A 16079-nucleotide genomic window follows, 5' to 3' on the forward strand; every position below is an offset into this window, starting at 1 on the left:
TTCAAAAGAAGAGACTCCTCACCTGGGATCCCCACCCTAAAAGACACACACACAAAAGAGCATCAGAACTACAAATCTCTATTGCAGTATTTTTATTTTTGACTTTCTTTTTGCAGCAGTGGCAATTTTGTAAAACAATTAATTCTTAGATAAGTATAGAAATACATAAGAGATAAAAGTCCATCACACCCAGCTGAATAAGGAATAAGGCCTGGTGACCACATCCTAAGGGCCCCTTGTGATGGCTTACTCCCGAGACAAGTTTGAAGTCTCCTGCCTGGTGCCTTCCAGAGCCAGAGCAGTTAACCAATGCTCAGTCACTAATTGCTGTCAAGGAGGACACTTTGAGGCCTGGATCTCAGAGGATCCCTTCGTAGTAGACGTCTCTCCCCCATGCAGTTGTAAATTGGGTTCATTGTGGTTAAATATTTGCCTGCAGCCCACTGCAATGAACATACAGCTGTTTATCACTTTGCCAATTAATGCTGTGAGAAAAATGCTTATCAAACTTCAGAAGTTTTATGCTCAAACTCCAGGAAGAAAACCTGAAATGTTAAAAAAGAGACTGGATACAGAATTCTATTGTGAGAGTAATTCATCCACAAACTGATTACTAATCACTTTATACACCCTGGTTCCTCCATCGTCGGAAACTCCTAGGGTTATGGTGGGTCTTCCCTGCCGTCAGTCCTCAGAACTGAGAGGGGTCAAAGGTGTGGGATGAGATGCCTGCCCCTGAAGCCTTGCTGGGCTTCTTGGGGCAGCAAGGTTCACATCACGACAGGAATAAAAAGCATCCGGTCTTCCTGCTGAGAAATTTCTTATCACACGAATTCAGGTTTCAGATAGAATTGCCTATGACTTATTGTGATTAATTGCTGAAATGGCTAAATAGCTACCTAGCTATTTAGAGAATAACTTCACGGAGTGTAAGTCGCCCTATGTAAGTGGGTGCTTTTCTAGCTAATATGAAATGATAGTAAATTTCGACCTAGATAGATACAGTCTCAGCTTGTTGAATTAAAATATTGTGCTTGAAAAGACAAGAAGCTGGTGATCAGCGCTGACTGCTGAGGACGCTCTAACTCTGGGGACTGAATTGGTAAAAAGCAGTTGCGGGGATATACAGCAGGAAGAACAGTGCTAACGTACAGAGCTCACTGCATGCAGCCATGTTGCCTGGCGGCCTTTATCCCTGCCCGTGATCCTGTGCTACGAGTGGGTGCGCCAGGCAGTGCCCCATCCTCAGGGTACGGGACATGGCTGTGAGCGTCAGGGTTGAGATTCAAACCCAGGGGGTCCGACCCCAGGCTATCTTTTTTTTTTTTTTTTTTTGGAGACGGAGTTTCGTGCTTGTTACCCAGGCTGGAGTGCAATGGCACAATCTCGGCTCACCGCAACCTCCGCCTCCTGGGTTCAGGCAATTCTCCTGCCTCAGCGCTTTTTTTTGTATTTTCAGTAGAGACGGGGTTTCACCATGTTGACCAGGATTGTCTCGATCTGTTGACCTTGTGATCCACCCGCCTCGGCCTCCCAAAGTGCTGTCTCTTAACCCTTGCACACCACCACCCCTCATATGTGCGGAAACTTGGAGTTTCAAGGAAGAACAGAGTATCCTTTCACAGGAGGAGTCAAAGAAAGTTGATTCAAGCAGACTGCCGAGTACATTTATTTATATCAGGCTTTGGTAATTCACCCTGGGTCACTTCTTATTTCAGAATCCTGGAGCCTCGGAAAAACCCTTTTGGGACAGGCTATTTTTAAACAATTCATTTGAGTGAAATGAAGTTTGTCACTCACTGAGAAAACCAACAACGCTAGGGGAAGTCAAAATGCCTCTTTCAGGACGTGGCGGTCACAGGCGGATGAAATCCACGGTGTTCCTTCAGAGTTCCAATGAGCTAGTGTTTCCCGCTCATGGGCACTTCTAAGCCTTATTATTATTATTTCCTGGAGGCTTTTGTCCTCTGCCTAATTCGCTTCATGGTCCTTTTCCCCTCTGTTTCCAGGGTGGTGCTTTTGGTAAAAGGCTTCTCTGAGGTTGCAACATCTCAGAGGCACAATTATCTGAGTTTCTGGCCACATCTGGCCTTCCTCAGCCCAGGGCTACGGGAACAGAGGCTGAGCTGTCTGGTGATGAAAGGCTGGCCTCTTACTGCCCTGCCTCCCGCCTGAGAGCCCAAGTGATTCTTAAAGATGGTTCTCCTTTGCGTTCCCTGCGTGTGAGGCCCTCCCCAAAGAGAAACAGGTTCTCTCGGCTGCAGTTCATCATGTCTCCTTCTGAGACCGCAGCTCCACTCAGGGAGTCTTGTGCTGCAACCCACCGCTGCCCAGAGCTGCTCCAGCCTCCCTGGACCAAGCCCTAAGGGCAGGCAATGGCCACTTGCATGGGCCCCTTCTGGTACAGCCCCATTCCACCCCAGGGTTCAGGATTGCCTGGAGAGTCTCCTGGTGCAGCGCCTCGTCAACCAGTGCACTCACAGACAGGCACAAAGAGCCCAGCAGAGCCACACGCCTCCCATCCCCATTGCCGTCCCGGCCCTGCCATGTGCCAGTGAGGATGGCCTTGGGGTGCTGGTTTCACCCCCTTTGGCCTCTGCTTCCCCAGCAATGCCTGTCCTCACAGACACTTCTGTAATCCCTAGCAGGGGCTGAGGCAGCAGGGATGTGCCTGCGCTCTGACAAGAAGTGGAATATCTCATGGGCCACAGGCTTCGAGGGGGCCAGGCTGGGCGACAGGCACAGCTCAGCCTCTTGGTGGCTTTGTCCCCACAGGCACCTTGCATGAGAGGCTGTGGATGAAGGCGCAGGCCTAGCACGGGGCACACACTCAATAAATGTTGACCAGGGAGGGACCAGAGAACTCAGAGACAGGGAGACTTAAACAGGAGCGCTGCAGCTGGGCGCGGTGGCTCACGCCTGTAACCCCAGCACTTTGGGTGGCTGAGGCAGGCAGATCACGAGGTCAGGAGTTTGAGACCGGCCAGGCCAACATGGTGGAAACCCTGTCTCTACTAAAAAATACAAACATTAGCTGGGCCGTGGTGGCAGGTGCCTGTAATCCCAGCTGCTGTTGAGGCTGAGGCAGGAGAATTGCTGGAACCCAGGGGGAGGCTGCAGTGAGCTGAGACCGTGCCATTGCACTCCAGCCTGGGTGACACAGCGAGACATCGTCTCAAAAAAAGAAAGAAAGAAAGGAAAGAAAGAAGAAAGGAAGGAAGGAAGGAAGGAAGGAAAGAAGAAAGGAAAGAAAGAAACCAGGAGGGCTGCAAACGGAGACCCACTGCCAAATCCAGCTGCCACCTGTCTGCACACATGGAGTTTTCTTGGAGCAGAACAGCACTATCATTTACCGGGTATCCATGGCCTGCTTCCCTGCTACACTGGCAGCGTTGAACCTTCACCATTGAGACCAGGGCCCCAAGCCTAAACTATTTACTGTCCAGCCCTCTTTAGACTCCTGACTGTAACCAATGGGAGACTCTCTGATGGCACAACTTCTAGGCCCGGGACCACCTGACTCCACTGCACCTCAACCCCATGAGTGGATGGGAAGCCATACAAGCAAAATCTACCCCAAGGTCAGGGAGCAGGCAGCAGCCAGGGAGGCCCACTCAGGCCAGGACCCACTAACCTAGACCCGAGAGAAAAGCATCGGTTCCTGTTCCCTGACCTGCCACTGCCCAGGCTGCCAGGGGCCCTCGTAGCCTTCCCCTTTCTCCTGCCCTCCTCCTACCTCCTCTGGAAATACAGGCACTTAGGGATTTGCCTCTGCCCTTCAGAAAATCCCCACCTCCCAGGGCAGGTGCAGGAGGGAGAGCCAGAGCAGGTGCACAGCGTGCAAGGCAGGCTTTCTGAGCCCCACAGGTAGAGGCAACCAGCTAGCACCAAGTTCAGAAAACAGCACTTCATCACAGGCATAGGCACAGGGGAGCCACCTCTCTACCGGCCAGGTGTCAGCTGTGCACCTTGCATGCTTCCTTATTGAAACCCCTCCCTACCAGGAGACCACCATCAGATTTGGAGATGGAGCCTCGGGGGTCGGTCGATGTGTGTCCACATTTGACCAGGTATAACCTGGTGGCTCCTGAGCTCAATGATGGTCCCCTGGAGTCCACACATCTGCAACTGCCCCCAGCACACCTGTGACCTAGGAGCTCACATTCCACAAATGGTCACTGAGCACCAGCCATGTGACAAGCCCAGGTCAAAGCCCTGGGAATAAGAGAGTAAACAAACCAGCTGGAATCCCAAGAGGAACTCACACGCTTTCGCAGGGTGGACACATGAGTAGAATGCTCAGCGCGTCAGATGGCATTCAGGACTGAGCAGGCAATGAAGCCAGGAAGGGAGATGGAAGGTGAGGGGTGAGGGGCGCCATCTTATAGGGTGGCCATGGAAGGCTTCACTGGGGGTGGTGATGTTTGAGAAAGCGCTGAAGGAGGTGAGTGGTCCAGACACGGGGGCATCTGAGAGAAGCATGACAGGCAGAGAGCACAGCAAGGGCAAGAGGCCCGAGGCAGGTGCAGGTCTGGGCTGACCGAGACATATCCAGGCCCAGGTGGCTGGGGGAGGAGGGAGGAAAGGGGTAACGGAGAGATGCAGTTGGACAGGTGAGGTGACAGAGAGATAAGGGGGCCATCTCCCAGCACCTGTTACAGTGTCCAGAATGCCACCATCCCTCCTAAGTCTTGGAGTCTTCAAGCCCCTTCCAGAAGGCTCGTGACTCTGAGGGAGGTGCCTTTCTGCATCTCACCTTATCCTTAACAAAGGACTGAGAGGGAGGCCTGGGCAACCTGTGACATGAAGTGGGAGCTGGGAAGGAGGAAGAGGATAGTGAGCTCCCCTGCAGTCCCTGAAATGGGGGGCCTTCACACAGCGCCCTATTTGCACGAGCACCTGCACACACACATACACACCGAGGCCAGCTTTCAGAGGCTGTCTGAAATTGCCAGTTGCCTCTTTCAGGCCCTGCAGGAATCAGTGTGAGTGTGGGCCCCCTGTCCCCCTGCACCTGCAGTCCACAAAGCACACAGGAGCCTCATGGAGCAGGGAGAATGTGCATGGGCCCCTCACCCACCGCTCTGGGTCAGTGCAAGCTCTGGGGGCATCAGCCCAGGAGAGAGCACAGAGCAGCGACCTTCTCCCCTCGGGGTGGAGGGGCTGGCCCAACAGTGAACAGAGAACAGAATTGTGAGAGGGTGTGGATAAGGGAGGTCTCCACCCGCCGCTTCTAGGTCCAAGCTGCCACCTACCTCGGGGAGGAAGGCCAGGAACCACACTGGGCCCCACCCACTCCTCCCTGGCACAATGCAAGTACAGCCCAGATACACGGCCTCCTTCTCCTCTCTGAACTCAGAGAGGCAAAGAGAGCAGCTCAGGCTAGAACCCAGCATTCCACCACCTCAGTCTCACTCACTCTAGGTAATGTAACTCACCCAGAAGACAAGTCACACTCAAGGTCAGAATCCGAAGACCTAGAAGGGTGCTGGGAGGTGATTTTCATCTGCTTACTGTGATGAATGGTCCAGGGAGGGCACGTGAGCGAAGCCCCTCCAGCCAAGGACAAGGGCTCCTTCTGTGTGCCTCCTCTCCTCATAAATAATATGATGCCAGGACAAGAATCCAGTTGCTACAGAAGCAACTGACTCCTGATTCCTGCACTTCTCATCTTCACCTAAAGCCTTGAAAGTTGGCCATCTGTCTGTACTTGGAATGGCTCATGCATACCAAAACACATTCACATTTCTTATCCTTCTGTCCTCACCACAGCCTGGGACAGTGGCAGGCAGGGGGTGGAGAAGGTAATCACGTTCACGGAGCCCTCCCCATGCCAGGCGATCTGCCAGTGTGCTCTCGGGAGGAGAGTGTTATTATGCCCTTGTTTAGAAGACAAGGTCTGGGGTCCAGATACAACTTGGTATCCTGAGTGTTCCTGAATAAATGAGATTGGAAAGGTGTGAAATAATAGTCCAAAAGCCATAGCAATAGCAAATGGCAGAGCCACAACTAGATTTCGGGTGAGTTCCACAACCCCTGTCCCCCACAGACTCATGGCAGGCAGCCCGTGCCAGCTTCTCTTCTCAGTCGAACCGCATGCTTTAGGTACCATAATTTTAAGTGGACAAATGGTTTCATGCTTAAGCATTGCCAGATCCTCTCCACGACACGCACACACGCACACACACACATACACATGGGCACAGCAACACTGTTGAGAGACTTATATGATACCTCTTAAAATCCAAGAGGGTTATCCTCTTAGATTTAAGCTCTAGTCTCTGCTGAGCTTGGACACTGTGCTGCCTGAGGGCTCCCAGGTCATTCCTGAGCAGGGATGCCTGTGGTGTCTTGTCCTAAGAGACCCTGTCTCTGAGGAGCTGGTGAGACACTTGCCTCCTGTTGGCAACATCAGGACACAGAGCCCGGCCTCACAGGCAGGCAGCTTGGTGGCTGTGTCCGAGTGTGCCTGGGCATCGTATTAGAATATTTCTTCCGAAGTCCTTTTTTCTCCTCCTCTTATTCAACCTGATGGAAATGGCTCCTGGACCCAGGCCTGCCTCTGATAAGCCTCCAAGCGGGAGAAGCAGCAGAACTGAGCCTCTTATCAGGCAGCTGCAGGGGAGTCTGGTGCCCTGTGCTGGGTGCCCTGGTGCTGATAAAGTGGGCCTGGGCCAGCTGCTCTCCAGCTGCTCACTCAGACCCGTCTTCAGGCCCCGACCTCTCAGAAATGGGAGCACCAGAAAACTTCTTTACTTTCTGACATACCAAAGCGAGGCAGGCTTCTGGTGGCCATGGGAGAGAGGACCTGATTGGAAACACATGGGGATACAGGCTTCGCCAGACCGCGGGTGGAAAAATGAGCGCTAGAGAGGCCCTCGGTCCCTGAACGTGGTGGTGGGAACCGGTGTCTCCTACAGGCGTGGCAGGAGCTTGTGTGTGGTTTGCACCTGCTCAGAATTCCCTGTGAGGCAGACGCTGCTGCTCCCATGTGACGGCACTGAGACTCAGAGAAGGAAGGTTTTTTTTAAGTGTTTGTCTGTTTAAGCTATGATGTGGTGTGGTCAGGTTGGAAGCCAGGTCTGCTGGTGCCAAAAGCCCAAACACCTTGCTCCTTCCTGGGAGCTCTGGCTGGAGGGGTTCACCCCTCCAAATCCCCCCTGACGCACACACCCTGTTTGATCCAGCACATTTTACCTTCAGAAGTTAACTTTTTTCGAGACCTCAGCTTCCGTCTCTGTTAACCCCCTAACATATTTGACGAGTTCAGACAAAAGTCTGACCAGCAGTGGAGCTGGCATGCAATATTTGGAACATAACTTATATTCAAACAATTTTCATTGTTTATCTGAAAGTTGGATTTACTGGCTTCCTGTATTGTGTCTGGCAGCTGTAGAACAGGACCTGAACATGGGTGTTTCTGAAAGTGTTCCCAGATGATTCCAAGGTGCAGCCAGAGCTGAGCACCCAGGATGAGTGGCTCCTGCTAAGCATGCCCACCTGCCACAGCCATGCCAGGCCCTGCTGAAAAGCCCAAGGTGGACGGAGCCTTCCTCGTCAGAAACATCCTCCGGGAGCTTTCCCAGATTCCCTTCTTCCCATCCTTTGCATCCATTTCATGGATTCTTCCCACAATGGACAGAAATCTATTTTGTATGTAAATGTGGAATCTGAGACACAGCTTAACTTTTAATACTTTACTGTAATTGTGGCAGTGATTCAATAATCAGGCATATGGAAACATAGAATAATAAATGATTATTCACAACCCTCCTGCATCTCCAATTACACTGACATTCCCTTCATTCACTTCTACTCACACTTCTGCCTAAACCCCAAATTCTCAGACTGCCAGCCTCTCCCGCAGCTCCCACCTCACATCCAGACCCTCTGTCCATCACTCCACCCCTGTGAGCCTTTCATTATGGATTCATCCTGATTCTTTCTCAGTAGCTTCTAAGTGCTATTCTAAACAATGGGCTCTCCTTTCCAGCACTACCTGAGAAAACCCAGAGTTCTTAGCCTGGTCTTCAGGACCCTTCATTGCCCATTGCTCACCCAAGCAGGTGAGTAACAAAATTTATTTATTCGTGACATTAACCATAGTAGTGATGGTGGAAGAAGTAATAAGACGAGGAAAAGAAAAAGAGAAAAATAAGCTAATGGTATGTACTAGATTTAGCCATTTATATTCTTTCCATTTTTTCTTCCTAAAACCATAGCTTTTATACTTCCCCAAACAACTCAGAAGTAGTTACTTTAAAAGTGTAAAAAAAAAAAAAAAGTAATACATTTGTTTCTTTATGAAACCATCCATACTTGAAATTGGTACAATTATCTGAAATCTGCACTGTTGTAGACAATCTGGCTTCTCTAGGAGCCTCTAATGCTGATTGAAGAGACAGATCCACCCCTGTAGCTGCCTCGTGTCTTTGTGGGCAACTGTTTTCACTGTTACTCGGTTTGCTCAAGCAAAGACTTCTTGCCTTTATCAGGAAAATTAGCACAACAGTCTGACAGAAGAGTAGATTCTGTTTCTGCTTACCCTTCTTCTCCTAAGATTAAGTGTTAGCTTTCAAAGCTGTTTTTGAAATGGTAAGAACCCTGATGAGAAATGATGAGCAAAGCCTCCTGTTTACATTGGAAGCATCAAAACAGCAGGACTGGGCCAATTCACCCATCCCTGTTGGTCATTAGACATTAATTGGTTGTCCAACTTCAACCACATCACCTACAAAACCCTGCAGTGAAACAAAGTCTAAGTTAGTTGACTTTTCTTTGATTAGTCTCCAGCATATTTATCACTCCCTATGAAAGAAACATCTAATTTAGATGGCAGTTGATTTGTGTCATGGGATTTCATCTGACAGGAGGCAGAGTTATGTATGTGTTTATGGCTTCTTTGCTTTTAAAAGATTAATGTTGGGCAAATATAAATCACAAGACCTGGACAGGGGGCTGGGAAGATGGAGCACGAGCTTGCCAGGGTGATGGATTGAGATGTATTTTAGAGGATTTTCATCTGCTAGAAAAACAGTGGGAAGATGGGGCTGAGGGGTGGTAGGGCAGGGACAGTGAAGAGAAATGGCTTTTTCTCCCTGAGCACAGAGAAAAGACAGAACCGGGGCTTGAGCCAGGGCAGGTGGCTTCCTGGCTCTGTTTCAGATGCAAAATGAAAGTTAATTGGTAACTTCTGGAAGCTCCTTTCCTGCCCTGATACCCAGAAGACTGGATTGGAGGACAAAGGAGGGCTCTCAGCACAGCTGGAAGTACCCAGGGCTCCCAGTTGCTCCAAGAGATAAAGTGCCCCCTGCCTGCCCCAGTTACAGGAACTGGCCCCTGAAGCCAGGCTCCCACACCAGACCCTTCCATAGAGCAAGTCTAGGCTTCTGTCCCAGAGGCTGTGTGTGTGTGTGTGTGTGCGTGTGTGTACCCGTGTGTGCACATGTGGGAGAGTGTATGTGTGATAGGAATGTATGTGTGAGAGTGTGTGTGTCTGCATGTGTGCCTGTGTGTGCATATGTGGGAGAGTGTACATAAGAGGGTACGTGTGTGAGTTTGTGTTAGTGTGAGTTTGTGTAAGTGCAAGAGTGTGTGAGAGAGTAAGAGAGTGTGTATATAAGTGTGAATGTGAGTGTGAGAGACCGTATTTGAGTGTGTATGAGTGTGAGTGTGTGTGTGAGTCTGTGTGTATGTGACTATGTGTGTATGTGAGTATGTGTGTGGGTGTGTGATCATCCTTAAATATATGAGGACAATAAGAATAGGTACCATGTGCAGGGCAATGCCCCAGGGAGCCACACTCAGTGCTGTGTGTGTGTTGCCTGCCATAATCCTTCGCTAGGGACTAATGAAGGATCCAGGAGGGGTGCGTTGAGTGGGGACACAGGCCCCAGGACTTATTGCCAAATCTCTCTAGCACCAAAACCCATGCTCCCTATGCCACCTATCAGGATGCCCCCTTAAAGCACGTTTAGGATGCATTTTGGAAGGAGCCATTTGTTGGTGTGCATTTGTCTTTTTCACTACCCCAAAAGTACCTGCCCAATATTCAGATGAAAATACCCCCTGTCTTTCCTAGCAAGCTTTCAAACATGAGTCTGACATAAAAGAAAAATCAGGGCATCACCTACAGCAATGGCTAACATGCACAGTGTGTACACTCCCCCCAGCCTTCACAGGCATCCTCTCCTGTGAGCCTGGTCACCACCCTCTGCTGCAGGCTCCCTTCCCATCCCACAGAGCCCGTGTGCCTCTGGCTGGCCTGAGCAGAGAGAAGGCAGTGGCCTTTCCTGAAGCCTTGCATTCTCGTGGAGCCCTCCCTGGCTGGGGAGGAGGAGAAGCCTTGTAGGGAATGAGAAGTGGCCCCTGCGTCCTGCTCCTGCACCTTTCCTTCCTTTCAGCATCCTTCACCACTGCATCTCCGCTGTTTGTGCCGTAAACTGTGGGTCCTGTGGTCTCTGGGCCACTTTGGCCTCCCCTCCCTCAGCATATCTCCTGGGGAGGCGTGGCCATCTGCCTTGGGAGGCAGACACAAGCCCCCTCCTTGCAACCCCTCCTGAATGTTCGGACTGAGGTTCCAGGCAGCAAAATGTCCTCCTGCCTCCAGCTGCCCCTGCGGTCCTGCCCACTCCCTACATGGGCTCTGCCGCTCCTGCCTGTCAAACCAGGTGGAGGAAGCAGGTAAACACTTCCCACATCCTGCTCGCCAACTGATGAGCCTTCTGGAAACCCAATAACAAAGCATGCCTAACTAAATCATCATTATTTACACATGTAGCCCGATCGAGGACATTTAGTCATGTCATTAAGTACCTAATTATGCTGAAAATGCAGTTATATGATTTTTTAAGTGAATTAAGTCCTCCAGAGAAGTGGTAAAGATTAGCACGCAGCATCTGTCTGGGGAGCAGGGACCTCAAAGGGCACCCGAATGTGACTCCAGGTTGCACAGGGGCCAACCGGTCTGAACCCAGATCACATGTGTGAGCACACAGGGACCCACACAGTCTCACACACAGAGGATGCCAGCTTCACCTCTGTGTCGCCAGAACTCTGCAAAGGTCTGCTGCACACCAGGAACTTAATAAATGACAGCCATTAATGTCATTGGAAGCATAGTATACATCTGTGGAGTGACTGTTGAGCGACTTAGAGAATCTTAGGGAGGTTATTTATCCGGCATCGGAGAGGCAGGTGTGTAGAAAAAAAAATAACAATGAGAGAAGGATCAGCCGGGACGTGTCAGAGGATATGTTATGCACATCACTCATTCATTCAGATGCTAGAGCAAAAAAAACACAGTCAGTGTCTTCTAGGAGCTCAAAACTGAGCACAGAGACAGAGAAAGCATCTTAATGGTGATATGAACAGGTTGTACAGCAAACTACAAAAACGTTAACCCCGTGGGCTAAATGCAACCTGTGGCCTGCTTTTGTGCAGTCAGCTAGCTGACAACGATTCGTACGTCTTTAAGGTGCTTCCTCACTTCCGCCTCATGCAGCTCAGGTGCCCAGTCCACGGTCTCAATCACTCACTGTACATCCACAGCTCCAGTGGGGGATCCAGAGTGCTCATTACATCCAGGAGCCAAACCTCATATTTCTTCATAAATATGGAAACAAAACCGTGAAGCCAAATAGTTGATAAAAGCAAGATTCATTATGTCTCGGAAAAGGAAGACACCAATGCGGATAAAGATGAAGAGGTTGAAGATGGCCACAGGGATTGTCAAAGGAGGAGATGGAGAAAGATGAGGCCAAGAGGAGAAACTGAGTCTGCACACTTCAGTGTAGGGTTTCCCTCCGTCAGGCCAAAATCCAAGGGACAGCTTGGAGCTTCCCTTCAGAAAATCCTGGCAGGGGACTCTCAATGAGCCTAGGAAGCGAGAGGAACATTTCCAGCGTCTCAGGAAACTATTCACACTGGGGACCCCGGAGAGGACAGCTGAGTAGCACACCAGTAACAAACTCAGGGAGCTCTAGAAGGAAAGCCTCTGACCAGCGGCTGTGTGATTCCAAATGCCCAGCCTCTGACCTGCTCCCTGAGAGGTCAGAACTTCCCCTCATTTCCACCTGCAGAAGCAAGGGACTGGAGGTGAAGCATGGACTGAAGCCACAGCCCAAATTTCTCAATCTGCAATCGCAGCCCAGGGAAAGGGTGACAGGAGCTATGGTCACTGAACGCACTGTCTCTTTTCCACAACATGCATATCTTTCTTGGAAATGAAAATGGCTACTTGGAGCATCTGCTGACCAGATTAGGCAAAGGATGTGTGAGCACGACACTGAAAGGGCCATTCAGAGAGGGTGGCCAGGGTCCCGCTATCCAACAACAGCCTGACACCAGCCCACAGGAGACACCGCCAAGCGGCTGCAGGTGGCCAGTGGGAACCTGGAGCAAGGCAGACAGGTCAGGGCAGCAGGAAAGGACCTTCACAGACCTTCTAGTCGGAGACTTTGAAGACTCTTCAAGACAATAGCCAGTTCTGAAGATTCATCCCCATTTCTTCACTGTAAAAGTAACACACGGTTTTTGTAGATGACTTGGAAAATACAAACAGCCATATGTTAGAGGAAAACAAAACCACTCATAACCCGTCCACTACTTAAAAGCTGGCACTTAACATTTTAAGTGTATTTCCTTTCATTCCTTTGTCTTAAGACTTGGTGGAATATTTCTCATCATTTTTATTTAGAGAAATACCAGTTAACATCATACCCTAAACATTTCCTCCTGTTGCTAAGTTCACATGCACCCCTTCCCTAATTGCGTAATACTAGGTCATAGGGGCGTATCATAATTTAATAACCAATGCTCGCATATGGAACATTAGACTGTTTCCTTTCTTTAATATTTTCACTTTAGACTGCATTGCAATCCACTTCCTGAGCATGGACTTTTGTTCCTGTTCCAGATTATTTCTCTAGGATCAATTACTAGAAGTGGATTGCTAGATTCTGAGGGTGATACACATGCCCAATAGTGTACCAGAGCATTGAAGGTACTTGTTTCTAGGAATCACACTTTGACATAATTGACCATGTGAATAATTAATATTCAAATAGCCTGACTTATGTCAGGCATTGTGTACCACAAACTAGCTTACAACGAGGCTACACAGTCATGCCACCGGGTTTTACATGTGAAGAAACCGACATTTGCAATGAGCTGAAATGGCGCCATTGCACTCCAGCCTGGGCAACAGAGCAAAAACTCTATATTGGAAAAAGAAGAAAAAGAAAAGCGACGTAGCATTCCTTAGAATGGTCTGGCCATGAGTGTCCCCACCCCATGAGTGTCCCCAAGTGTCCACGCCTGTCCCGGCCATGCCTGGCAAGTGTGCTGACATCACAGCAGGACGGCCAGATGCCTGGCCCTGAGCCCGGCAGATGGGTGACCCCGGGAACACCATGTGCTTCCTGCGCACCTTCACTCTCCTCAGGGAGGTGTCAGGATGGAGCTGGGCCTGGAAGTTCGGGTGTCCAGGGTGTTCTGCGCTCCAGCCACCTCTGGTGGAGCTCGGAGCTGGCAAGTCAAGCAGACGCTGACTGGGATACCCAGGCCCTCCTGGCTCCTCTGCACACAGCCATTTCCTTTGCCATTTTGGTGCGCCAAACACCTATTTTTAGAGAAGCATTTCCCTGCTACCTCATTGGAGCTCAGCCATCCTTAAATCAATCAGCAGTGGTCTGGTGGTGGCTCACCTCATTGGAGCTCAGCTATCTTTAAATCGATCAGCAGTGGTCTGGTAGTGGCTCACCTCATTGGAGCTCAGCTATCTTTAAATCGATCAGCAGTGGTCTGGTGGTGGCTCAGCTGGGAACACTTCCGTAAGTGTTGCTGAAGCCATCCTCACTCTCAACTCCCCTCCCTCAAGCCCTCAGTCTGTGCCTGAATTCTTCCTTCTTTGCTGGACCGGATGGACAATGGAAGACAGGAAGCAGGGAACTCCTTCAACAACTCCTAAGGCAGAGGGAAGCCATGAGAGACGGGCTGGGAAATGTAAAGACCAGGCCATGCAGGAAAAAATAAGAGCTTTTTAGCACAGCATCATCTGAAAATGCAAGAGAAGAGAGGCTCTTGTTGGCAACAGACGAGCGTGACTTCCAGTCTCGGGAGCTATGGAGCAGAAGGGCGTGTGCATGGACCAGAACCTGGCACAGGGACCCTGAATCCTCAAACCCAGCACTGTGGGGGCAGGCAGGGGACAGGCAGAAGGAATAGATTCTCAGAGTCCTCCACTGTGCCCGGTCCCCATCTCCCTCGGGGTGGGGCTCTCACAAGCCTGGATGCTGACTCATGCTCAGGTGGCATCTCCTGCTTCTCCCCCAGCTTCAGTTCCACCTTAAGGACTCTGTTCTCCTTCTGCTGTGAAGATCCCTCAGCATGATGAAGATGCAGCAGCAGGTCAGAGGTTCCATGGTGGGGGCTTCCCTGCTGCTGTGCTGAAGACATGCCAACTGTTCAGGGCAGCTTCTCTGCTTCCAGGAAGAACACATTGACTAGGTTCCTTCCAGTGGTCTGGGCATTGCCTTAAGCCTGAGCTTCTTCAGTTGCCTGTTGACCCCAGACAGCCCTCCAGTCCCCACCCATCTCCAGCAGCCAGATGCTGACCAAGCCCCGGGAGCTTCCCAGACTCAAGAACCACCCACTCTTCCTGCCTCTTTCAAATTTGATTTCCCTAGAAATCCTCTGGCAGGGTGTGTCTGCTGGGGGACAGGCCAGGGGAATCGTGATCCTGCTTTCCACTCTATGCCATGAGTAAAGAAGGATATTTGCCACCGGGCAAGATAGCTCACGCCTGTAATCCTAGCATTTTGGGAGGCCGAGGCAGGCGGATCATGTGAAGTCAGGAGTTTGAGACCAGCCTGGCCAACATGGCAAAAACCCATCTCTACTAAAAACACAAAACTTAGCAGTGGCAGGCACCTGTAATCCCAGCTACTCGGGAGGCTGAGGCAGGGAAAATCACCTGAACCCGGAAAGGGGTGTGGGGGGCGGAGGGTGCAGTGAGCCGAGATGGCGCCATTGCACTCCAGCCTGGGACATTTATTGCTTCCCTGATGAACCATAAATGCCTCACCATTGACAGCTGACAAGGTCCTCTCCCTAGTGGTTGACAAGGGCAATGTCACCTTGTTCACCCAGCCTTTTATCCCCAGATTTTTCCCCTTCAGGCTCCTTGCTGATTTCTGCTATTGTCAGCATCCTGCACTTAGGAGACAATGGTTTCACTTTTTCATATTCTCGCCCCACAACGGAGAAAAAACACTCTTTCCTCTTACTGAGATGTTGTAGCTCAACTGAGGCAAATTGGTTATGGTGTTAGGGTTCTGTTTAAAATTTTTTTTTAAAGGCTCAGGGGGAATAACAGGGAAATCCACACAGAGAAAACCCTGGAACCAGACACTTCAAGTCTAAGTCACGGCAGCGTCGCGTTCTTTCCAGGGAGCACATCCCAAAAGCAAATGACTAGGTATGAAACATTCTCCAGCAAGACTCCAAGATGTACATAAGAAAGAGATGCCGTTTCCTGACTCTGCCTTCTAAGTGTTGAGCCTCTGCTTCATCCCAATTTACCGACGTGGGAATGACTGTCTTCTCCAGGGCAGAGGCCACCTCTCCTCCCCACCCACCCTTGGAGGCCTCCACACTTCCATGCAGATGGTGTAGTGCAGCCTGCAAGGTTCCAATCCACAAAATAATAGCTGTTAGTTCCACAAAATAGCTGTGGAACTAATGTGGAGGCTGCTTGCTATGCAGTCTTGGGACAAGACAGACAGTCCTCAAGAGTTCCTGCTGCTGCTGGGAGCTGGGCCTCCCTAGACTTGCCAGGACAGCCACCCCTCCATCCTACTCAGGCCTCTGGAACCCCTCTCTTCACCCCTGGGAAAGCAAGTCTTCTGTTAACAAAGGACTATCCTCCTCCAGAACTTTGGACCTTCTCTGTCCTGATAGGACATCCACACCTCCAAAGGTCCCAGCTGTGTAGACCCCCCACTCCCACCTCCAATACTGTACCCTTCTGCCCTGCCCATCCTGCCCTGCTTACACTCATGTTTTTACCAAATGAAGCA

General features: G+C 50.5%; 1 protein-coding gene across 2 annotated transcripts in view; it reads left to right on the forward strand.

The window, feature by feature from the left end:
- Nucleotides 1-16079, forward strand: part of GYPC (glycophorin C (Gerbich blood group)) — a 33375-nt gene that overhangs the window by 10822 nt on the left and 6474 nt on the right. Inside the window, exon 2 of one of the 2 annotated variants that reach the window (XM_012462337.2) lies at nucleotides 7994-8066. The exons of the other annotated variant lie outside the window; for it this stretch is intronic. Coding sequence (XP_012317760.2) covers nucleotides 7994-8066 — 73 coding nt within the window. The remainder of the gene's footprint in view (nucleotides 1-7993; nucleotides 8067-16079) is intronic. 2 annotated transcript variants of the gene reach the window in all.

Source organism: Aotus nancymaae, unplaced genomic scaffold, assembly GCF_030222135.1.
Source record: "Aotus nancymaae isolate 86718 unplaced genomic scaffold, 86718_ANA_hifiasm-v0.15.2.pri h1tg000029l, whole genome shotgun sequence".
Taxonomy (NCBI): Eukaryota; Metazoa; Chordata; class Mammalia; order Primates; family Aotidae; genus Aotus; species Aotus nancymaae.